The sequence below is a fragment of the Alligator mississippiensis genome, chromosome 7 (genome assembly GCF_030867095.1).
Source record: "Alligator mississippiensis isolate rAllMis1 chromosome 7, rAllMis1, whole genome shotgun sequence".
Lineage (NCBI taxonomy): Eukaryota > Metazoa > Chordata > Crocodylia > Alligatoridae > Alligator > Alligator mississippiensis.
In genome coordinates, this window is record NC_081830.1 from 50,212,280 (window position 1) to 50,238,502 (window position 26,223).

The 26,223-nt window shown below is 39.7% G+C and overlaps 1 protein-coding gene across 1 annotated transcript in view; it reads right to left on the bottom strand.

The window, feature by feature from the left end:
• Positions 1 to 1,809: 1,809 nt before the first annotated feature.
• PAX3 (paired box 3) overlaps positions 1,810 to 26,223 on the bottom strand; it is a 113,328-nt gene continuing 88,914 nt past the window's right edge. Inside the window, exons 6-9 of the mRNA XM_006266069.3 lie at positions 22,990 to 23,155; positions 21,576 to 21,790; positions 3,822 to 4,068; positions 1,810 to 3,291 (exon numbers count right to left, since the gene is read on the bottom strand). Of these exons, the coding sequence (XP_006266131.1) occupies positions 3,257 to 3,291; positions 3,822 to 4,068; positions 21,576 to 21,790; positions 22,990 to 23,155 (663 nt within the window). The 3' untranslated portion in view covers positions 1,810 to 3,256. The remainder of the gene's footprint in view (positions 3,292 to 3,821; positions 4,069 to 21,575; positions 21,791 to 22,989; positions 23,156 to 26,223) is intronic.

Here is a 26,223-nt window from a genome sequence, read left to right on the forward strand (position 1 = left end):
TCCAAATCCAAATCATGATCCAAAGCTTTGCACAGCCCTAATGGGGGGTGAGGGGACATGTGCATGCAGATTTCTGCACCCACAGAGGGACGTGGGCCATGGGGCTGCAGGTGGGACCCAGAACAGGAGGGAGCACCATGCCACCATGGCAAAGTGAGGCATGGAAGCAGTAGTGCAGAGTTGTGCCCCCGATGCTGCCAGGTAGGCAGGTGGCGTCTCACCTTGGCAGCCATGCTGGCGCTGCACTCCATCCTGCACCGGGTCCTGCCCACTGGGCCACGGAGGTAGTTCCTGCCCAGAGCTGGTCCAACCAGGCTGCAGCCCTGCCCCCTGCTGTGGGTGCAGAAAACTGGGGCGGGGGCAGGGCACATCCCCCCTCCCAATGCTTTGTCTATGCCATCTCAGCCCCCTGACAAATCACCTGTGCCCTCCCCCACCACCACCCTCATAGACTTACCTGGAGGAAGCTGCTGGAACTGCTCTCCACCACACTGCCAGGCTGCCACGTGCATGCGTGTGCGCACATATGCACGTGGCACCCCCTGTGTTCTGCTCCCCACAGCCCCAAGCAGCCCCTCTGCCATCCTGCAAAGGCAAACCCACACTTTCCCAGATTTTTCTCCTTAAAGAAAAAAATCCACATTTTGCCACTTTTTTCCACAGCAAACAGAAAACCCGGATCCCTGGTGATGTGATAATTGTGCAAGCATGAGTCACAAGATTTCATGAACCTTCATATCTTCATGCTTTTAGAAAGCCAAATCCTCAACAGGGATATAGGGCCTACATAAGAAAACAAGTGAAATGACAGCCTGTGTTTTACTGTGGCATACATAGAAAGCGGGTTATTCATCACATACTTCTTAAGTGAATTTACTGCTTATGAAACGTGCCAGATTATTTGACTATTTAAAAGGGGAACACAACTAGAAAGGAATCTTTGGAGGAATGGCCTCCTGAGATTGAGAGGAAGCTAGGCAACAGGACCATAAAAAGGATTCAGAAAGCAAAGGCTTAAAGCTGAAAGCAGGGAAAAAATATCCAACAAGAGGCAGCTTTGTGACCAAAATAAGAATTTTCCTTAATTTTATTAGTTTTACAGACTTTTTCTAGTGGTTCTTCTCAATGTAATTCCCTCTCCACCCCTACCCCCCCCCCCCCCACACACCATTTCCAATTATTTCACTTTTCCAGTGGGAAGGGGAACATTTAATAAATGCAGAAAAAATATCAAGTTTAGAATGTTTAATTTCTTCAAAAAAATGTGAAAAAACATTACTCTATTAGTCCCAGTAGCATATCATTTCCCCTTTCCTCAGACATTTGAAGTTTCAGCAAAAAAAAATCTGCTTTTTCAGTGAAATTTACTTGTGTCCATCTTAGAATTATTGGAGCTTGCTGTAGGAAAATAAATATTTGAACAGGTAAATATGTACAGTCATTATAAAATAAGGCTCCAAAGTTTATGAAATCATGCCAAGAGGCCTGCTTTATCTGTGTGTTTGTCCTGGGCTCAGGACTGTCGACCCATCTATATACGTACAGCAAAAACTGAATGCATTTCCTCACACAGTGGTGAGGAAACATGCTTTACAGGTGCCACTTGAAAATGTATAATTTAACCACAAGGACTGCGTGTCATTAATAGCTCATGGATTCATAGGCTGCTGATGGCTACCCCCATGATAAATCTCTTATATAATGATGCAGTTTGAATAGAAGATAAAATGGTTTATTTCTTCACGATATTCAGGTCAAAATGAATCAATGCATTTAGAATAATACTACATTTTAGGACAAAATAATAAGTGCTTTGCAAGTCTTCATAACTGTTTATTCAATATAAATAGTAAATATTTACTGCACTTTTTACATGAAAGACATTTTTACAACACGTGTTGATGGTAGAGGCTGCAACACAAAGATAATATTTCTTTTGTTCCATCACCCTTTAAGACCAATGTGTGAACTAATCTCTGTACTATACCTAGTCTAACTCACTACTTCATAGTCCTTAATGCTAAAAGGAATGTATTTGTGCCCTACCTCACTCATTGTACCAAGAATCAAGAGAAATAAATAACGCTGCCTTCCATTTTTCTGTTCCTCTTAACATTTCAAAACACAAATTTATTGACATTCTAAAATGTCACAACATAAACTTATGTAAACCTTGGTTCCTATTTTTTCCTATATTGGATATCACTGTATAATTTACGAGAACACATCAGGTACAGGAATATCTCAGTTCACGTCCTGTAGGTTACTAAAAAAAGAATGTAAACGTAATCATTTAATTGTATTGTTTCCTGAAAATGGTTTTTAATCATGATTAGTGAGCTGGATTTCTATTGACCATCAGACTACAACACTTCTGCATTTTATTACAATGAATTATATACTGCAAAAATAAAAGTACCTGGAAAAATATAGTTCTGATTCTATCTATCACTTTGGATGATCCCAAAGTTTGTGTGAGGTACACAGTATTGCACATTGTTAGGCAGTTATGGAAAACAAAGTCACTTTGTTGGTGATTTTTTTCCTTTTTTTGATTCAGAATGTAACATGGACTAGGAAGACTTCACACAAAAAAAAGGCAAAACTTTTTCTTTGTGTTACACATCATCTCATTTGTTGTAAAGCAAAACTTGCAAGTGACATTTATTGACAACATAATTACAAAAGAGTGATAAGATAACCAAAACCTTATTCTGGAAGCCTTTTACATCTATCCTAGCTTCCTACTGACTGCAACATTTCCTCTTGATGTCAATTTCCAGTGTGTAAAATTTTTTTAAGTTCTCCTGCCCGTGCTTCATAAACTGAGCAGTTTTAAAGTTATCGTAAAGTCAGCATTGGATGTCAGACGAGTCAGAATCTACAGAGATTAACTGTTAAGTTTTGGATCATTCCTTCGGTTCAAATCAATGCCTGCTTTTTTCACCAACATAAAAATGGAATGTTTTGTCAGTCAGCAGTTTTAAATACTTTACTATTTTTGATACCTGCCCATACTGAACCAAGCTGCATTTGTTTATTTAATATTGCTCTTGGTCTTTGTCTTCTGAACTGTTTCGTACTAATGTCTGAATGTCTACTGAAAGTAATGACGGGAGAAAAGCACATAACAATCGTGTATCTTTATTGTGATTGCCCTGGTTTGGGCTGTGTTTCAGTGAGAAGATTCCTCCTATCCAAGCATTGGAGTGAGACCAGAAACAAGACCAGCTTTAACTTGAAGCGGACAGTTCATTTATGCAATATCTGGCTTCAGATAATGAAAGGCACCTGCAAGAAAGCAAAAGAAGCTTTTTAAGTCATGCTGTGACAACCTCACAGCAAGGGGCAATGTCAACTACAGGTTGACATTGTCATATTTAATACTGATATATCAAAGGAAAGGGACTAATATTTTTATTCCTAGGACAAGTTTGACAAAACTCTGTGTATCTGGGATTATATACTATAATGATTCTTGAGCTGACCTCATTAAGAACATGTGTTTCTAATACTGGAATGCCAGTGGTTATTTCATTTTGGACAACCCTTATGTTTTACCTAATGGCAATCAGGTTTCATGTCTCAACAATTAATAACATCAAGATGTTGTTGACATCACTTAAGAAAATAATTATGCAGCAAAAATCTTGCTTGAACAATCAGTTATCCTAGTGCAAACACGGTTCTATTATGAAGAGAAGTAGCAGTCATAGTCTATAATCAGTCTTCACCATTTTCTTTATGAGCAGAAAAATACAATGAAGATAGAGTTGCCCTACTAAGGATATATCCTGTCATCCCGTTGATCAAATACTCACTTTGTCCATACTGTCCATACTGGTAGCCTGTGACAGGGTCCATACTGTAACCTGTAGTACTGTAGGTTGGTGGGCAGTATGACTGGGATGTAGGCAGGCTGTCTAAACTTTTCATATGATCTAGCCTCTGACTGCAACTGGCTGATACAGTGGTGCTTGGTTCCAGGCCCCCAGTTAAAGGTGAGAGGGCATAGTCAGTTTGGGGTTGGTGAGGTACACCACCATGGTTAGTCAAGAGTCCCATTACCTAAAATAAAAAGTATAATAATGAGAGAAGGTTAACATGTATGAACAACTGTATTTCATATGTAGCTACAAGAATAATTAAGTCTGTTATTTAATTTCCCAAGATATCTATTACTTGGTATTTGACCTGCACTTTGGGTACCTAATTCAAAGAGGAAAAAGAGTTACATCATGCACCTAAATGATAACTTACGGCTGGCATTCCAAAAAAATTAATGTACAGGGGTACAGAGAAATCCTTTTATGCTTTTAGAATGGCTGATCACATGTCACAGTTGGGATTCCTGTGGATGTTTATTCCTTAGGGATTCAATGATGATAGGAGAAGTAAAGAGGAGGAAATAGCTCCTTGGTCATAATCTAACATTTTACGGTGCTGCTCCCCAAACCCAAAAGCTCCATTGTTCTTTGTTTATTTTCTCATACAAGACATTTCACATTCTTCATAAAGACCAAGTCAACCAGATCAGTAATATCTAGAAAAATAACCACATCAGACAGAAAAGAACAAGATAGTTATATGGTAAATTGAGGTTTAGATCCCATTTTAAGGCTTCTAAACTTCATAGCTTGAAATGGGATAGCAACACCAACTCAGTCCTAATGACTGTCCTGGTCAACCTTACTATATAAGAGGCTCACTCTTTTCTAACGTGGTGGCTTTTCTAGATACTGCATCTTTAAACAACTGTTATTTTCTCTCTTGCAGTTATAAATAGGTTCTCAGTGGGTGGATCTACATGTGCACATTTACGGCACAGTAACCGAAAATTACTGTGCAGTATGAGTGTTGTCTACATGTGCACACCCACAGTGCACAGTAAATATGGCAACTTATGCTGACTTAGGTGCCCGATTTATGCCCAATTAGTTACTGTGCAGTAATGCACATGTAGACACCTTACTGAGCAGTAACTGTGTATGTGAACTGACTTCAAAACTAACTTTACTCTCAAGTCGATCCACACAGAGCATTACTGAGATTAACGCCTGCACGTATAGACACTGGCCTAAATCTTCTTACTGTGCAATAAATTACTGTGTAGTAAATTTAATGCACAGTAAATGTATGTGTAGACTTGCCCAGCAAATATTTAGTTTTGCTTCTAAACTAGTGGTAAGAAACAACCTATACTTGTAATGACAGAAAACTTCCTAGTAGAATAAGATTCTAGAGCTAGGCAAATGATGGCAAAAATATTTATTTTTATCTGTTTGTGTTGGAGTAGCACCCAGCAGCCTCAGTCCTACCCCCTGAGATGCATTGTTTTAGGAGGTGCTGTACAAACATTATACAAGAGAGACTCTCACAGCCGCCCAAAACTTACCAAGCCATATTTGTTTAGCCTCCAAAAACAGTTTGAATTCAATGCATTTGCAGTGTACCATAGGCAGCCCCCAAAGAACTCTAGAGAACATTTGTTTACTGGCTGGGGCAGAGTGGGCATAACTCATGTACTGTTGTCTGCAGCATGTGACCAGTCTGTAAAGAAATGCTGAAAGAAAAGGCTACAGTGCATGTCACAGATTCCCAAACCAATTCGCTCCCTTAGAGAAGGTAACAGCACTGCTCTTCTACACTGGCTTCCAGACTATTGGGACTTGTTTAATAAACTTCTTATAGATATGAAATCAAGAGGGGGGAAGAGATTACTGCAAAATGTGTCCTTGCCTATAAAAGCCCAACTCCCTTGTAGGAATTTTCTATGGAAATTCAGGACAAGATTTTTCCAAAGCACTTAAACAATTTAGAAGCACACATCTCACTGTAAGCCAGCAAGACTTGCGCTGCTAAATTCCTTATTTTTGTAAGTATCTTCCTCATACTATAGTTTGATCTAGGTTTACTTTCCAAGGACTACTCTATTTTACAACATGTGGTGAAAACTGCTCCTTTTTGTTGGAATTCCTACCACTTTAAGACTTGAGAAATAGGCTTGAGATTGGACACAGTGGAGCTTCTACATAATCTGTATATTCAGAAACTGAAGTCACAATTCCCCTAGAAGACTGCTTTCAAAACTGGGGTATATGGTGAGCTCCAAGAAGACACACAAGAAGAAGGAAAGGAAATGCATGAGGGAAAGTGTAAATATAAATTTAGGAATAGGAAAGAAAAATAAAAAATGAAGTAAAGTCCGCAATGTCTTACATTGTTGGAGAGGTTACAGTGTGGTTGTAACAACACAAAGTAGTATTTTTTTTTAATCCACAGCATGGAAGCACAAGGATACACAGCAGCATAACTTATAAAAGGCATTTTGTGACCCAAAAAAGTTTGAGAACCACTGCTCTAGAACATTGTGCAAGAATTTCTAAGATTTGTTTGTAATTATTTTGCCTTACTTACTCTTCCGTCTTATCCTTAAAAGAAACAATTAAAATGGTGATTATTGCTTTAGGGATCAATTCTACCTTCATATGAGCCCATACCATTCTGAGGGCAGATGTCCTTTATTGGACTGTTTTAATTTTTCATTGAATGAATACAGTGATTTATTTCTGTAGTGCTACTGGTGACCCCTGAACTGCCACCACTAAGTTTTATTTGGTTTTCATAAAGAAAAGGAAAACAGGACTGGAGATTATGGTTTCAATGGAAGGGAAAACTTTCAAGCAGATAAGCACAAGGTGAGTCAGATTCAGGAAGCTGTGGTTATAATGACATCAAAATGCATGAATCAAGGATATGCATCACATGTATCCTATAGAAAATATAAGTAGGAATATGCGCAACAGTTTTTTTTTTCCTTAACTCTCCAAATAAAGTTGGGGGGAGGAAGATTTAGCTATATCAAAATAATAAGAAAATTATTTTTGTTTTATTCAAACTGTAGAAGAAAAAAGAAAAGACATATCTAAAATGTTCAAACATTTTTTAAATAATACATTTTAATTCAAAAAGTATGTTAATTTTAAATATTTCAATTTTAAAATGACCTTTTGTTAAGAAATGTCCTTCAATTCTATTTTTTTAACTGTTAAATTCATTGCTGAAAGGAAGCATTTTGTTTCAGGTTGAATGATTTCATTTGAACAAAAACACTCTTTTTCTTTCTCTTTTTAATTTACCAAAAAAAATTAAAATGTTTAATTTCAGGTCAACACAAAACCATTTTGAAGAACAGTCAACTTAATTTTTTTAAATCACTTAGTAGCTCAATTCTACTCATAAACTTTCACTCAACAAATATGGTGGCACCCCCTGCAATGGCTGTAAAGAACTGGATGTGTTGTTCCCTCATCTTAGTCAGACCCTCACAATTGCCTTCCTTCAATTTTTCAGAAGAATGTAGTAGGATGATTTCCAGTTGAAGTGATACAAATAAACTTCTTTGTTTGATTGGAAGATTATGCATTCCAAGATTTGCTAGCAGGGCCCCTAGTACTGGAATTTGCATGTGTGCTCCATACTATATTTCCCTTGAATTAATCTCTCTTCTTCCAGATTACATCTAACAGATTTAAAATAAAGGGAAACCCATAATGTAAGCTAACACTGACATTGAAAATGACTTGTCTGAAAAATATTTAGTTTGGCATGAGTATCATGATTTTGACTACAGTCTAAAATATACAGTTTATCAGAGATCTAAAATAACACTGCAAATTACTGCGCAAACTTTCCTGTTCTCATCCCCAAAACTATTTGAGTCATTGCTTTATCTTATTCTATTCAAATTTCTTTACATAATATGTTAAAGTCTGCTCTTCTGACTCTCTTATTAACAGTCCCATTGAAGTCCCACTGGGAGTTTTCCCTGAGTGAGGACTACAGAATCAGAGCCTGCTTGGGCTGTTTGTTGAGTTGGGCAAAAAAAAAAATTCCCATCACCTTTAATTCTTTCTCAAAGCAGTTCTAGCACATGCTGTCAATAGAAAATGACCCAAGATAGAGCATTTAGCCCTTTGCAAATCGTGGACTCCCAAGCTTGGCAGTGTTAGGAGACAGTATTGTATCTCCTAGCTGCTTTAAGAATCAGAAACCAACCTTGAATTTTTTATGTGGCTTTCAATCTAGGTTCAGATTCTGAATCTGTCTAAACACTGGGTACATCTCAATCTGGTATTTTAGAGAAGGCCCACTTTTATCAGAGGTACCATTTGCAAGTCATACTAGTATTTCCTGAGGAACTGAAAAAACAAATTTGTGATGGGATTTCACATTCAGAATTTAAACTTAATCCTACCTTAACTGCCATTGTCAGCAATCTATCAAATGGAGACCATCTAATAAATCAGACGGTTTGAAACATCTTGACATGGCTGACATAGCTCTATATCTTCAAGGATGAAAAATCTGAATTTGAACTGTAATTGTCTTCGTAGAAATATCTTCTTCAGAGGCCTTAGGAATTATCCTGCAGTTGATTAGCATCTAAATAATTAGATTTTTGGTTGTGTCTATTTCAAAGCTACGAGGGAAGTAGCCTAAAGGCAGAAGTCTCTCTTATGGTATGTGTCATGACCTTATCATCCATACAAGGAGTTACAGGAAAGGCATGGCTGACTTTCACCTAATCAATTAGAAAGCCATTAAAGTTCCAATCCTTCTAGCCTATATTAAATGGTGCTCAGCACTCGGACAAGAGCCATACACAGGTCAGAACTCTGCTGATCAGATCTTCCAAAAGTCTAAACCAGAATAGCTCCACATAAGTTACAGTAATATTCACCAACAAAGTGTCTGACATCACATGAGGAAGATCAAATTATTTTCATAGTTATACAGGTTAAATTCTTTTTCCCTTAAAAGCAATAGAAGACTCCCAGAAATTAAATGCATATTAGATCAAACCATTTTTCTGTAAAGCCAAATGCTGCAGTTCCCATTCAGTATTTAATGATGTCAAAGGATCAGGCCTGTGGTTTTGGGCCCAAAAAGAGCAATATGTCCAAGTTCTACTTCATAAGGGAAACAGGTAACCTTGAACTTCTGACTAACCACTGCATTTCTATAATAAAACATATTTACATCCTAAAGTAATCTGTCACTAAACTTTAAGTGCAGACAAAACTACACAAATAAATACAACAAACTATGACAAGCTAAATATGCAGAAACAGTGAGTTACTTCCCAAAAATAAAAAAGTGAAACAGCACATACACTTCTTAGGGCAAACCCTCAACTTGTGGGAATCAGCAAAGTTCCTCTTCAGGCAAAAAAATTACTTCAGCTGAAGATCTGACCCAGAAGTGAATAATAAAAGCCTTAAAAATGTGTGGGCAACATCTGGTCCATTATCAGCTATTATGTAAAGTATATCTATTATCAACAAAATAAAGCCCATTAAACTGAGAAAAAGCTTATTCCATTTAAATGAAACATTATGCTAGTTAATATGACTGGTATTTTAGCATGTTGGACCTACCATAAGCATAATAAAATTCTCATATGTTTTAATTCATTTACGCATGCCTGCATTTAATATGCTTTTTGACCATGTCTGCAATTAATATGATTTATGAGAAAAGAACATGTGCAATATTTGGGGGTATAGTGATACCTTTTTTTCCCCCTTAGCTTCTCTGAATGAAAGATTTAATGAAACAGCTCAAGGAAAATTGTTGGCAGTTAACGTATTAAGTTGAACTGACAGAATCATGAGTAAACTTTAGTACAGTTAATGATATCCTCTTATCTGACCCTGACACATTTGCAGCATGTAATTTACAGAAGCTCTGTCCAGGGAATCTTGACAAATGCTTCTAACGATGTCAGGGCAATGTTCCATTCTAATGTAAAACAGATGTGGGTCAGATACCCTCATTCATCACTAGCACAGAAAATTTCAAACTGTTTCTAAGATGAATGACATACCTGCTGGTAACTCTTTTCACATAGAAAATCTCTCAAAATCAAAACCTATCATGCCAAAAATCTTTATAAATTAAAAAAGCTACATTTCAATACATTAAAAATTAACATTTTTTTCAAAATCCATTAAAAATGAATGAGATACATGAATGAAAAAATATATGTTCCTTACTCCCAAACAGTAGGTATATGAAGTTTTGCCAATCTAGCAAGCACAGGATCTGAGCCACAAATACTTATCTCATGTCACTGGGAGCCAATCCACTGGCTTCAAGCATGTGATGATCTAGCCCTTTATGTACCCCAGTCAAATAAGGTCTGATCTCACTCGCATTATGTATCAGTGGTTACACTGGTATAAATAACAAGAGAATGTGGTCTTTAGTGAAATACCCTTTTATGTAGGGAACATTGCCAAGTCTCACAATTTCATCATAAACCTCACAATATTTGGTGTCTCTGTTCAAGTCTCAGATCCTGGAGTGTGTTTATGTGAGAATATCCTCTTTTTTTTTTTCTTTTTTTTTTTACAAAAGCAAAGTCTCTGGCCCTAATAGCTGTGCAGAAAAACACATGAACCCAAAGAATACAGCTACACCACAGTGAAGGCATGTCCTGGCACAGGAACTCCCAAACACACTGCAATCGTCTTCTCTTGGCCGCATGTTCCAAACTTTTAAGCAGCCCCGGTGTCCCTTCAGGACTTTAACAACCAGCCGGCTAGGCTAGGTACAGACATTACACATAAACTGATTTAAGTGATCAGAAACTGGTTTAAACCTGTAACAGAACAGACATTCAGTGCACATAAACCTGTTTCAAAATGGCTGAAACCAGTTTGAGATAAACTTGATTGAACGTAGTATCGGACTTAACTGATTTGGTTCAAACCGGTTTATGCAAGGTCTGTCCCAGACCCCTTGCTGATTTAAGATTAACCCCCAGCATCCTGGCATGCTTTTTGGGCTGGGCTCTGTGCTCCAGCCCAGCCAGGCTGGCCCTGCCCCTCTGCTCCTGAGTCAGAGCAGGGAGGTGCTTTGTATGGCCCCTGGTGGGTCCTTCAGTCTGCCAGGCCAAGATGCCACTCCCTGGGCTTGCAGCAGGGCTGGGGCTGCTCCACAGCAGAACTGCTTTTCTTCCCAGCCCAGCCACAGCAGCTCCTTTGCTGCTGCTGCTGGCCCCAGCCCTGCGGCACAGGCAGGGACCACCACATGCAGCCCACGCCAGCTCCAGGCTCCCCTGTCCAGGCTTAGCAGCAGTGGTGGGAGAGAAATGGCTGCTCAGCCTGGGGGGAAGAGACCCTCCCCCCTCTTCTGAGAAAGGCAGTCCCACCACAGAGCAGCCCCAACCCCACTGCAAGCCCAGGGAGTGGTACCTTAGCCCAGCGGGACCCCTCTGCAGGCCAGATTCACCCAGCCCGTGGTGTCTGGCCATGCCCCTGCCTGGCCACTGGAGCAGCAAGGAGGGAGCAACCGTGACAGGGAAGGAGCCCCTTCCTGGTGGGGAGGGTGTGCTGCAGGGTGAGGAAACTGGCCACAGTGGTGGCGCTGGGGGGGGAGGGGGCTCTGGACCCCTCTGGGCCCCGGTGCTGCCATGTGCAGCCCACCGTAGCTCTGCCCACCCTGCTGCAGGGCCCCCCACCAGGAAGGGGCTTATGCTGCTGGACATTATGAAGGGCTGCTGCTTCCACCAAGGGCCCTGCCCCTTCCTACTATAGTGGCCTGGTGGGGCCCCAGCCAGCCCATACGGCCCCTTGAGGGGGGCAGGGATGAGGTTATTCCCCTTCCTTCCATCCTTCTGCAGAGGGGACAGCAGGGGCCTATTCCACCACAAGGAGCCAGTCTTCCCTCTACCCTGGCTGCCTGTAGGGGTAGAGGAGAGACTAAACCTCATCCCTGCCCCTTCTGTATCAGGGGCCATGGTGCTCGGTGCTGCAGCAGGAGGGGGGAGCAACCGGCAGACCCGGCTCAGGTCCCTGCTGGTGAATTAAATCCCTCTCTAGCCTGTTCAGCCTGGATTGGCCACACACGCCTCTGCACAGCTTCCCTGCAGCCAAGGGTGCACTCTAGCCCCTCCGACTCCTGGCTTGAGCAACTGCAGGTATGTGCCCGCATGTCTGTTCTGTTACAAACCAGATCACTCTCTGCAGGTAAGGCTAACCAGAAAAGGTTGAATCAATTCAGGCTCCAGCTTTTTGAATGTCTGTCCCTAGTCCTAGAGAACAGGTAAGCAGATGCAGATAGGCTGAAGTGCTTGGGAACATCTAGGCTTGGATACATTGCTCCTACAGACTACACAAAACCCAAGATGCTAAGGAGTGAGAAGGCAAATTAAAAGGACCAAACATATTATTTTCAATCTCTTGAGATTTCTTTTTAGTCAATCTTGTAGCTTCAGGAGTGGCTAACACTGTCCATGTAAGACCATAACACATGTTCAAACTGGCAATTAGATCATTCTCCCTCAGTGAATACTTTTCCCCCACCTTCCCCTCCTTCCCCTTGTACTTCATCCCACACAAATTAAAGAGGCTGTGATGGACAAGATAAACACCTCAGCTGTCCTGCAGCTGTGCTTTTTAGGCACTCTCACATATCAACTCTCTGTAATCAAAGTAAGGTTCTTTAGTCATAAAAAAGTGAGCCAGAACTGGCAGTTCATGCCCAATGAGAATTTCCAGAACCACCATTCAGAGTATTGCTTAAACAAGAGATAATAATGATAATAATAATAATATTAATATTGCATATAAAGCAGAGTGATATAATCTGTTAAAAGACTCAACTGTAGGGTTTAGTCTCATTGGTTGAGCATCCAGTAATTCTTATTGGGATACCTGGCCATGTCTACATGTGTGGTGGACATGTACAGTTGTTACTGCGCAGTCATTTAGTATTTGCATAAGCAAGCAGTAACCACCATTACTGTGCAGTACCATCGCTGCATGGTTTTTTTTCCCCAATGCTACTGCAGCTACTGCACTGTAGCTTGTTACTACTGCTCGGTATTGTCACGGCACAGTTAGTGCACAGCAATGCAACTGCTCAGTAGGAACAAGCTAAACTGCACCATAACGTCTTGTGTAGATGTGCCCCTTGTATCCTATAAAAACCTGCTTACTTAGGCCTTCTCTTTGCTATTTCTGCCCTGTGCCTGGGACTGTTCCAAGAAATCTGCCTCTCCTTCCCCTCCTTGCTCCTGTTCACTTTAGGAGGGGTCATGGTGTTCCCAAGACAGAAAGATTAAGAGCAGTGCTGCCGAGTGCCCTCAGGGCCACTCAAAGGCACTTGTACTACCTCATGTCCAGGATTCGGTGTACACTGAGCAGGAGCAAGTGAGTAGAGCAGGGGTGAGCAATTATTTTGGGTGGCGGGCCGCTTACTGAGTTTTGGCAAACCATTGAGGGCTGCATGACAGGCAGCCAGAGGGAGATAAATATTAATTTTCTAAATTTTTTAGGGGCCCGCAGGCCATATAGAATAGCCTGGTGGGCCGCATGCAGCCCACGGGCCACATTTTGCCCACCCCTGGGGTAGAGCCTGATAAATAAAACCAATAAATGTATTCTGACAGGCAACAAAGGCAGGTATTCATCAGACCTTCAGTATGCCCCACATTAGACTAGGGTGCAAGTTAGTACTGAAAACAGACTTCCTTGCATATAAGTTTCACCATTATATATAGAATTAAATACATATTGCTCTTTTGAGCAGTAGGAATCCCCTTAGCAGTCCAAATCTGAACACTTTCAAGAACAATTATGCACATAAATCATGGCATAAGGAAGAATAAGCTAGTGACCTATTATAGCAAAACATTTTGGAGTGAAATTCGCCCCTGTGTTCTTTAACCTGATTTTGAGAGGCTGAGTTGGGGTTTATACAGTGTCTTCTACAGGTTCACAGCACAGGGTGAATATCAGTCTTAGTGAACATCATTGTAATACATATGCCTTTCACTGAACTGTGCACATTTATGTGTGTTTCTTCAGAAAACCAAAATATAGTGCATAATTAATGAGTCAAGTGAGCTTTATTTCAACTACCTATTATAAAGCATTCATTCATATACCAGCTCTTTATTGAATAAATATGCAGGTATTCAGATTACTGTTTACATTGCCATTTTTGTAAATTCATTAATGAGTTCGAAACTCACTAATGCATTCCAAAACACACACTCTATAAAGGGTTGATTAAGATTGTTCACCTAACAAGAGGTTCAATTACTTCTGAATGTATTAAGTAGAAACAAAACTTATTTTAATAGCTGTAATCACATTCAATACCGCATAGAAAAAGTCTATCCTAACCAGCAATTATTGAGAAATTTGGAGAGGGTGATTTCATTATTTCACATGGTCCAGAATAGATTTATTTTCTCAGTTTTTGGAAAAGTTTTCATGATGCTTAACAAGTAGTTTGATAAAGAAATGTATATTCAAATTGATATCAACCATTTTCATAGAAATTCATACTCATAGTAAACAGAAATATTCAACAATGATTTTGATATAATTTCATGCAAAATATTGATAAAGTATTCCACAAATGTGAATGAAAATAATAGAAAAATGTTAAGATGTTGGCGATTTTGACATTTTTTTAGTTAAAGAGAGAGAGAGATTTTCATGTAACATTTCTGGGGACAAAAATTTCAAACACTTTAAGGGCAGAGATATTTGGCATACAGAAAATCATGGCTTTTTCAAAATGTAAAAGTGTCATGAACACTGAGAGCTCTTAAGTGAACAATATCTTCATATACGTCTCAAGGCAAGTTCAGATATATAGGAATACAAACTGCCAAAGTCAATCATACTTAATACTATTTGAGGGGCTGACAAATTGTGAGAATCATTAGAATTGACATATTCTGTGACTTTTGGCCTGATTATATGTTACATTGTATTTCTGAATGCCAGTGTTCAGTCTGTTTATATATTTCACTACCCAGAGACAACAACATTGGCTTACATTTTTATAAGTATCTAGCGGTTTGGGCTACCTCAATTTAGATTGCACGACTTGAGACACTTTAAAGAAATGTGATTTATCTAAGTTTATGGTAATCCCCCCATCAGAGAAATCTGGTCCTTAAGACTCAACACGTAGTCACTAGTCACTTTGAAAATTTAAGTCTATACTATTTGTATCTCTCTGGAGTTATAAGAAAACCAGGTTTCATTAATTTCTGATAAGACAGGGAACCTGAATGATAAAGTTACCGAAAAACTCCATTTGCTAAATATCACTTGTTGCCATCTTATGGCTTTTCTTAGAAAACCTGTGCTCAGGCAAATTTCTCTGATGCAAACAAGCTGCTCAGTTAAGAATTCCATGACCTCTGGCTCATGCTGGTTGGTCACCAGCTGAACAATTTATAAAGCCAAGAGCACTTTTGATGCACATCACGAGTTTGAGTGAGTGGTGTAGGACTCTATTAGACTGATCCAACATGAAAAACATTTTTCTATTGGAATCCAATTCAAGAACAACTTCATTATGTCAATTAGATAAAGCAGAGGAACTCATTGCTCCCACCCTTCCAATTCTTAATGAGGAAATGCAAGTTTTCAGCAATTTGCTGTTGTTTTAAAAACCAGAATTAGCAAGACAGTACAAGCATCTCTTTCTTTTGACTAAAAGATTCTTAATCAAGAGCTGACATGGGATCCCATGCCTCAGACTGATGAGAATCAATGTACTCCTACAGAGCCCTGTGATCTAAGATAGCACTGTGAATCTCCCTCAATGAAAAGGCTACAGAATCATTCTCAATTTTGAGTTTGAAGTGTAAACAAATGAACATGTAAAGTGATTTAAAATTATGGTACTTTACAACTTATTTGCTATAATTTTAACCTGTCTCCTCTCTTCCACTCTAAGTGGAAGCCAAACTGTTGTAACTTTATACCTCTTTCATTCAAGCTTAAAGTGACAGTGACTGAACTTTAATGTATCAGTAAAGAACTCACAGAAAAAAACTTGCATTAGTCAGCTGGCATGCATTAAGGCCCTCCCTCCTTAAAAAAATGGCTTAGTGTTACATCTGACCACAGTCTCAGACAATTAAATGTTCTGAAAACCCAAGAAAGAAATTTTCAAGCAGGTCACATTTTCACTGCTGCTCATGGGAAAGGCTGAAGTGTTACTTCTGATCCAGACTATAGTTGAGCTTCAGGTAAAATTGAAGAACTGAGAAGCTGAAAGATGGTGCAGTCTCCAATACAACTGGTCAACAAATGCAGCCAATGGACCTGCCATTTGTAAATGGACAGTACACTAAAGGCTCTAAGGCTGTCTCTTAACCTACTAGTATGGCCCATTTCTTTTTGGGGGTTTTTTTTAAGGGAAAGCCATAGGGAAAAGAAATGTTCAATAGCAATTTGGGTTCTGCGGCAAACACTTTTTAACAGAGACTATTTAAATGTTTGTAACTTGAGTGCTAAAAGTTGAAAATCAGCGGTCTGATGAACAGCAATGCTTGGTATATTACTGTCTCGGGACCTGATTCCAAGCAAATTCTGAAATAGGGCTCTTTAGAAACAGAAACGGCTGGAAGCACAGGCAAGTACATTTTACTACCTTTACATTTCAGAAGAGCATAGACAAGGTCATGGGATTCCAATGTCATACTGTAAAAGGTCTGGTCTTGAATGTAAATAAAAAATTCAAAATAATGAAATCCTATATTTATAACAACCTGATTTATTGTAAAACCATACATCTTCATTTGAAATAGATATGTTTTGACAGCTATTTTCTTTCCTGACATCTAAGAAATTTGAGATACTTGTTAATGCCATGATCTAACAATGATGTGCCAGATCAAAAACAGTCTTGAGTTCTGTACATGCTATTAAATTTATAGGAAGTAGCATCGAAGTGTTCAGAATTAACAAATGTTTGTCCAACGAAAATGCATTGAGTAACTAAAATTCAATTTGAAAGGAAACTACAATATTCCAATAAAACATATGCATGAAATTCAAGAAGCTGTATAATATGCACAGCAGACACAAAAATATGCAATTTACATACATTACACACTAATAATCTCAATTCTGAAACTGTACGTAAGAAGCTCCAGTTCACTGGCTGAGAGTCTGCAATAGTAAAACATAAACAGGGACAATACTTGACACCAGTTCCTTCAACCATTAATCACTGCCTTGTTCCTATGAAGATCAACCCTTTGTAAGTCTATAACACAGAAGATTTCTCACCACAGCCAGGTGATAATGAGCAAACCAGACCGAACAGAAGAATACTTAATCACCCTGATGAGATCTGCAGACCTCTAGTGCTGAGTAGTAGGAAGACATAGGACTTCCCACTCTCTTTTTGTTTAAACTCGAGTTCAGGAGCTTTATTTTATTTTCTGGCAAACTACTGGCACTAGAAGACAAGTGCATTGGGCATTCATTTCTGCTCCAAAAAATTGATCAAAATGTGAAACATGAAGAATTTTCTAGTATGATGGGTAATTAATGAAAAGTACCAAAAAAATCATTATCCTATTGCTTTTTGTAATCTTTTTCCTTCTGATCTTAGTTTGACTACTGCTTGTCTAAGAACAGAAACTTAAAAATGTCAGCCAGCTCAGAAGCAAATTTAAAAATTAAATATCTTGTATTGAAATAAAATGTTTCCAGAGGTGCATGTGTCAGTTCCTCACCTGCTGGACATAGGCATTAGTGGAGTTATGGTAATTTATATCCACTAAGAATTATATCCTGTTCACCTAATGCCAGACTATATGTACTAGATTCCATTTATCAGAGGACCTTCAGAAGGTGCCATTCAGAAGGTGATTTTTTTATTCTTGTCCTGAAAAATTCACTGTAATTTAAATTTATGTTTGGTACATAGTTCCTGCACAGTATTTGCCAGAGGGAGACAGTCATGGATAGAAACATAACTTTAATGGATCATGCACATAACACAGATTTACTTAGGTCAACATCTCCCATAAAGAAAAGCAGCTCTTTCTCATCAAAAAAAACTTTTTTCCCTCCTCAGTGCCACAAGTCACTAGTACAGCATTTATATTTTGATCCCATTCCCTCATTCCCTCCCTGCCCTTAATTTTTTTTTTTTTTGTATAACATCTTAAATGCAGAATTTCCTATAACATTTATCAAAAGGACTGTAAAACGATTTTGTTCCCATCTCACTCTGTGCCCAGGCATACTAAATCCCCATCTACGAAAGCACAGATTTGAATTACAGATGATAGGAATGGTTGAAAGATGATTCTTTGGGACATACCCAAAACTTAACTGACATATTTTATACATAAAAGGTACAAGACTGGCCCTCCAGAAGCATTCTGTTGTAGACATGGTACCCAGCTGCTTGCTCCTTTCTGCCTCAGCTGGAGGTTCAGGGCAATTAATGTTCAAGGCGACCTTCTCCAGCAAAGGGGATAGAGATTGACTTGTAAAAATTATGAGGGTTAAGCTTCTCCTTAATCTCTAGATCCCTAAATCTGAGCGTCCCAAAGCCATTAGTTTTACAGAGCCCAAAGGCCAGCTCTGCCAAAATGTGTTTCTATCGTGTAGTACAAAGGTCTTCTTCAGCCAATAAAGTTCACTACTTCAGTTCACAAACTTTTGTACTGCTGCCAACAAGCCTCCAAAAGCTTTGAACAAATTAAAATGTACTTGAGTATGTTCAGGGATGAACATGTAACATCAACATGCTTTTTATTGACCAACTTTCTGTGCACCATGGTAAAAAGTAAGCCTGTGTGAAGGAGAAACTATTCACTTTGGATTCAGATTTGGTGATTTGGAGGGACAGTGATTCAATTCAGCGATTTGGATCACGGTCCCAAGTCGACTCGTCTGAATCCGAATCCAAAGATATTAAGCACCAAATCTTATTTGGCCATACACTATACAGGCAAACAGTGCTGGCAGGAGCAGCTGGGGGAGCAGCTGGACGAGCCTCAACTTGAGCCAGCACCCCCAGGAGAAGCCGCGGCTCATCCGGCTGCTCTCCCAGCTGCCGCCCCCCCGGGGCAAAGCAGGCAGTGCTGGCAGCCCTGGGAGAAGCTGCGGGGGTTCAGGTGAATGATTGGGAGTTAGGGGATCAAACCAGGAACCGAGGAATTGAACTGGGAGCTGGAGGATCAAATTGGGAGACAGGGGGAAGCCCCTGTTCATTCACCCCAGCTCATGGTTCGATTCCCCAGTTCCCAGCTTGATCCTCCAGCTCCTAATCATTCCCCCAGCCTCTGCGGTTTCTCCTGGGGCTGCCAGCACTGCCTGCTTCACTCCGGAGAAGGGGCAGCCAGGGGAGCAGCCAGACTAGCTGTGGCTTGAGCCTGCAGCCCTGGGAGAATCCGTGGGAGCTGGGGGGAATGATCAGGGGACTGAGGGAATCAAACTAGGAGCTGGAGGGAAGCCCCTGTTTGTTCCTCCAGCCCCTAATCATTCCCTGCAGCTCCCAGTTTGATTCCCCAGCTCCCATTTCAATCCCATGGCTTCTCCCAGGGCTGCCAGTACTGCCTGCCTCACCCTGGTGGGGGAGCCATGGCTTCTCCTGGGGCTGCCGGCTCAAGCTGGGGCTCATCTGGCCGCTCCCCCAGCTGCTTCCACTGGCACTGCCTACTGTCTGCCTCTACAGCCTATGGCAAAATCTCCAATTCTCTCTGAATTGATTCAGAGGCTTCTGATTTGCTTTGGAGAGATTAATGGGTCTCCCGATTCAATTTGGATTTGGAGATTCAGCTGCCAAATCAGGCCAAATCTCCTCCAAATCAAATCAGCTATCGAAGCCTCGCACAGCCCTAGTAAAAAGCATGGAGCAAGGTTAGACGTTCTATGAATTAGGATGGAAAAAAGGTAGCCAAGGAAGACACAAAGTTCACAGCATGAAGACAATGTTGTCTCCCGCGTTCAGACTGGTTTGAAAAAACATAGAAACTAATTGTATCAGTCTGATCAGTTCTAGGATCTCCTTTTGATAACATCAAAGCATGGTCAACAAGGTACTAAAGACTTGCCTCTTCATTGCTTTCTATGCCACTTAACCCAAATGTCACAGCATTTTTTCACTGTTGTATTAAATTTTATATCACAGGGAACAAAAACTTTTTGAAAGGGGGCAGGGGAGGGGAAGAGAGGGAAATCTATAGACAGAACTGATATACACTGAAAGTGACACTAGCAACTGCTTTTGATAGATTAAATCTGAACTCCAGAAAGATATTAGTGTCTAAATTATGGAAGCCTTGTGCACTGTGAATCTGGTAATTAAAAAAAAAAAACCCTATTAATTTAATGTCATGCCTTTGTGGTGATTGCATTTAGAAATCAGAATTGTTCAAACCAAAATTCATTAAAGTCTTGTTGGAAGTACATCCGTTTGTTTTTATGTTGGTATTTTTCTACTGAGGTTTAAGCCATAAAGTTTTGTATCCCACTCTGTGCTATAGGAATCTATGAAACTTAATTACATTTACTGTTACAAAAAAGGGTTTATGAACTTTTGCCTTTAGGCAAAAATGTTTATTTCATTGCCTTTAGTATTCATTCTTTTCAACTCTGATGCCTTTGAACTTTTCAGCTGCACAGAGTTATCACCGTTGTGCAGGAACCAGGAACTGTACTCCCGAGATGCAAACCACAAGTTGAAGAAAACGAAGGAGGCAAAGATATGCGAGTCGTTATTTTGGCCACCCTTTGTGCCATTAAAATCTCATTTTCTGCCTATTAGAATGCCCTCTCGCTGCTTAGGCAGTGGTGATAGTCAGTGATTAGTGTGTAATTGAGTATAATTGTCTTTTCACTTTTCATTTGTGTCATTCTGAGCTTCTCTCTGTTTTTCAAACCACTGAGAGCAAAAAAAGGGTAGAAAGAAGATAAAGCTGTTAAAACTCTCACTCTCAGCCCTGAAGAGATTTCTGATTGTAATTATAGATTGCATCCCCTTTGTGACTTTTCTCAGAATTTAGTAGACCACACTCCCAAACACCTGAGTGAAGCTCACACTAATAAAAGTGTGACTTTATATTTCAGCAATAACATCAACTACAGACAGATGCCACATGTAGGAAATCTAACCAACCTCTTGACACTCAATTATCAAGGCAATTTATTAACATGATCTCCTAAGAAAAGCTCATGCAAATTAGAAAAACAATTATAGTATTCATGCATTTTTATATTTCCAAAGAGCAGCAATACTCCTAATTTATGTATTTATAACTCGATTATAGCTCATCCAAATGTGTACTGCTTATCAACTGGAACTCTCTCTCAATATAACTTCTCTGTGATTTCTAGGCCATTTGGTAAAACCTCTTTGTTTTCCTAAAGGGACCTTAGACTAGAAAAAGTTTATTAGCCGACAACATACCAGACAAAAATCAGTGTTCCTGAACTTTACCTATGTATGGATCTCAAGGAACATAACTGCACACAACAAATGCTTGACAATGAAAGGTAAACATGAAGTCTTCATGATTACATTATAAATCACTTGAAATTAAATATAAGCTATGACACTTGATGCAGTCAGTAGGAAAAAAAAAGGAAACTAGCAAACTGAAATCATGTGGCTTGTATAAAGAATACATTATGGTTTAAATTTGGCAATTCATTATACTACGGCCTCAGGGAATAGACTCTTTGGTTCTGGTATACAGCAAATCCTCTGTCTGAAAACACAGGACTGACCTGAGGTGAAAGGCCATTGCCAATGGCAGGGTTCATGGGATTTGAGGGCCCGGATGGAGGCACAAAGCTGTCTGTATAGCTGGAAAATCCATGCCTGGTGCTGGGTAGGCAATATGCAGAGCTGTTTTCTGGATTTGAAGGGATGCTGCTTTGGTGCACAGTGCTCGGAGGAAGAGGCTGAGGTCTATGGACCGTACTGCTTGGATCAGACACAGCTAAAAGAAAAAGAAATGTAGCTTGTTATCTCAGAGAATCATGAGAAAAGTAAGAAATTCATTATATAAAGTTTAGCACTAAGAAGTCTCAGTCAGAACTTGCAGGTAGATACTAGAGGACCCAAAAGTTAACATTTGATGATACTCAACATTTAAATGGATAGTTAAAGAAAAACAATATAAAGTTCTACCAGATCAATGTCATTATTTATGTTGTAAAAGTCATATTATAAAAAGATGCAATATTCATGTGATTATTAATAGTTATGTACTGTTCAGAATTCATGAAGCAAAACAGAAAATGTGAAGTAAATATTTTTTGGATCAGCAGGCTGACAATGTGCAAGACACAGCTGCTCTCTCCCCCAGGACACCAGTAAAAATTCAGCTCAGGTTAGTAGTGACTAGCAGTGGGAAAAATGTGGGGGACTGCGAAATTTTCCTAGTCAGATTTTGGTGGAAAAAAATACCTCCCACTGATTTGAGTCTAGATGTGATATTACTGAAAATCACCAACAACATGGTTAAAAAGTCTTAAATTTGTCCCACTTTGAGTCATTATCCCAAATGAGCCAAGCTTTAGGGAAGGGCAAGAAGAGAATGGAGACTGGTTTTATGAAATCCTGATAGTCAGGTTTTGCCTTTAAAAGATGAAAAATCAGGAGTGGTCTAGATCTAAATATCATTTTTCCTGCCAAATCACCAATGTTCACAGGACTTCTGATAAGACTGACTCATTTCTATTAACTGAAATGTGTTACCATCTAGTGGCTATTCAGTTCATGTATGACATGAGTTTGTGATTTCAGCCCATTATGTACTGGATTTCAGCCCATTACTTAAAAAAAATGCCAAATTTATTTGTCCATCATCCAGCCCCACGTTGGTGGACCCTCATGGTGAGAGTGGTGAGGAATGGTGGGATACTTAGCACAACCCTTGTGAATGCTGTACCTGCTCCATGTGTAAAGAAGATCAGTCTACAGGCTGGTGCTGTCTGTCTGGTACTATTCAGTGGCAATCAAATCTAATCCAGCAAATTAAATCAGAATACTCACATGCTTAATGTAAACAGATTTGTCAGAGTTTTGCTAGACTGAAGCCTGAATTTACCCACTGCATTTTTTTTAAATTGAAGCATAAAATAAACATACATAGGAAACCATTCATAATTCCACTTAAATGTTCATTTACCGTACCTTGGGGTATGGAGGTGGGTTGATAGGAGGGCTCAGACAGCTGGTATGTTGGCAGGGTTGGCATGGCAGTGGGTGGAAAGCCTCCTGGGATCAAGTGGTTGAAAGCCATCAGTTGATTGGCCCCTGCCTGTTTCCTCCATCTAGCTCGACGGTTACTAAACCAGACCTATAAATGTTATAATTAGGAACATTTGATTTTGTACATTTAACTTGGGTATATCAGAAATAATAGTGAGTTTTGCTTTTCTAAAAAAGAGACTGCAAGCTACTCTTAACTCAGATCTTCTCTTCTCATAATCTTCCATCTTCAGGAGCTCCTCTGTTCTGAATTAGGTCCTCTCTCTTCCAGCCACTCAACTGAGATAATATTTTTCAAACTTGGGCGCTTTTAGAAGTTGGGCATTTCTATCTGTAACATGGCAGCTAATATATCTTGCAGTCTTTACAGTTACCTCTTATTCAGATTCTTAAGAACAGACTTAGATATCTAATGTGAAAGACATCATTTAATGCACTCTTAGAAGGCACATGAATACTACATTAATGAGGGAAATATAATAACCTACATAGAACAAGCAAAACTTTAAACCAAGTAGGCTGTTGCACACAAACTAAAGCAACATCTCCAAGCAGGTTTTCATGCACTCTCATAGGTATATAACACCTCACCACAAGACTTAGTGAAGCCAGCATTGGATCATATTTTCACACAGAACTATCTTTGAAATGTGTTCCTAGTGTACAGCACAAACGAGCTCTTCTTTAGGATTAACTGTGTGTATCTACTTTTCTCCTTACATCCACCACAACTTCACATACCCCATCATCAGTTCATATTCCAAGTGTTCTGGGTCTTAGAGTGGAATACCATAAGGACCTTGACCTTGTTACTTAAAAACATATAATGTTTTAAAGCATGTAATGCATGAAGTTATCTTTCAAAGTGGTAAATCCTAAAAGCAAAAAGCCAGATCTAGTGTAGTATCAGTGGAGCTATGATGAGATCTTTCTAGACTAAATGGTACTCAAAGATTCTACGTAGTGAATTTTAAGAGTAGCAGCATCTCATTGCTGTCTGCCCTCCTGTTTACAATTACATGCATACCCTCCCTACTCACTCTTAATCAGATTGTTTCTGCAGCAACTACAAGAATTACAATATGGAAAATTAATATTAGGAAAATATATTTTTATTTTTAGCTTCTTTTGTGATTTCGCCCATGGAAGCAGGAAGCAGAATTTGAACCATGTGACTAGTCAACTCTCAGCTGACCACCAGCGTGTGCTCCACAAACCACAGTTTGGGAACCACTAATTTAGGTAATAGAGATCAAATTTCTAGATATGGCATCATCTATGATAAAAAAATAATACCATGCCTTGAACAAAACAACACTGCATAAGCACTCTTAAGCAGCCAGCATGTTGTGGGACATGACAACATGTGGGTAGATTTTAGGTGAAGCCGTTAGTTTGTACATCATATGCTGCTCCACAGATTCCGCACAGAAAATATACGTATATACATACATAATCATCTACTTTCAAAATTAGCTGCTTTACTACTGTATAGAAACAACTGGCTTCATCTTGCTTTCAGAATAAGGCTTTAATTCCATAGGGCGCCATCTGTCTTTGGCCAGGGTTGACTGATCCTACTTGCATACCTCCTTCCCTGTTACTCAGTGGCGCACAGAGCAGATTTGATATCTGCAGCATCTTTCCCACCTTCTTGTCAGGCTCCCTCTTCTTTCTTCTTCTCCAACCCCTTCTGTACTCACCAAGAGGCCATAGGCAGGACTGCTTACCAATACAGAGTCAGTGGATGAGAAGTAGGATGTTTGGTGAGCTCTAGTCAGGGGTGGACAATGATCTAGTTTTAGACTCCAGTTGCGCACACACACACACACGCGCACACACACACACACACACACACACACCCTTGTTTTTTTGTTGCTCCTACAGCAGCACTGAGTGGAAGATAAAGAGATCCAGTAAGAAGATAACAGAGTGAGGCAGCTCTTAAGAAGAGTTGTAAAGAGATCATAGAAGGAGAAGTTAAAAGGATGCAAACATGCCTAGGCAAAAAAAGAAAGCAGCAGGCCTCAGAACAGCTTAGGTATACACAGTTGGAAAATAATGCATCCTATTTTTTCCTTGGGCAAATATTATTTTAAAATATCAAATTTGCATAGAAAATATATATAATTGCTGAACACACAGCTGTTTTTTAACTTAGTTTCCTTTTCCATCAATGGCCTTTTTTCACTGGTGAACAAGGAGATGTATCCTCATATTGTATGAGGGTCAGTCAGCAAGTTATGCCTCCTAATTTTTATCTCCTAAGTAAGCCATGAACACAGAGTAAGGTCTTCTTGGCTTTTTGCCTAAGGAGGCTATAGCAGACTCAGAGGCCTATTATCAGGACCCTGAAGAAACAGAAAGATTGAATGCAAAGAGCCCGTCCCAATGAAAACATGTGAAGTGTTGCTACTGCAGAATAATGTGTGCCCACACACCAGCTAACATACCACAGAGGCAATTGCATCATTTGGATGGACTGTGATGCCCCATCCTCCATACAGCCAAGAAGACAATGATGGACTATGAGGGCAACATTTTCAGGATGACAGCAAAGTGATGGAGGCTGTGCAACAGTAGTTGCACAAGTGGCTGGCTCTACAAGGACTTTTACAATGATGGGACACCTGCTTTTGCTCATCATTGTGTTTTTAAACAAGTGTATTTAAAAACATCTGTGTGTTCAGCAATGATATACAAATTTTCCTTGCAAGTTCAATATTTTTTTCAATAATACTTAGCTGAGAAAGAAATAGGAGGCATTACTTTCTGACTGACCTTTGTACACGCTATGACTGAAGTACCCAGATCACTTGCTAATCATTGCCTTCTCTGCCTTGCTCTTCCTTCCTCTGGTCCCCAGAGTTATCTGAATATCTTAACATGCATCGTAAACATTAACTGAACTGCACAACGCCAATGGGAAGCAGGCATTAACTGCATTTTAACCAAGGAGCAAGAGAGAACTCCCACAACACTTCTTTTCTATTCTGTTCTGTCCTGTGCGGGTTCATGTATTGCCCACATCCACACGGTCTGTAAGGACTTGCCAGTAGATTACTTAGCGATGTGACTAACATCTGTCACATGTGGTTTCTCATCCTGCTCCTCTCCAGAAGGAAAATTGAATGTTCCCAAGACAGTGTGGGTTTG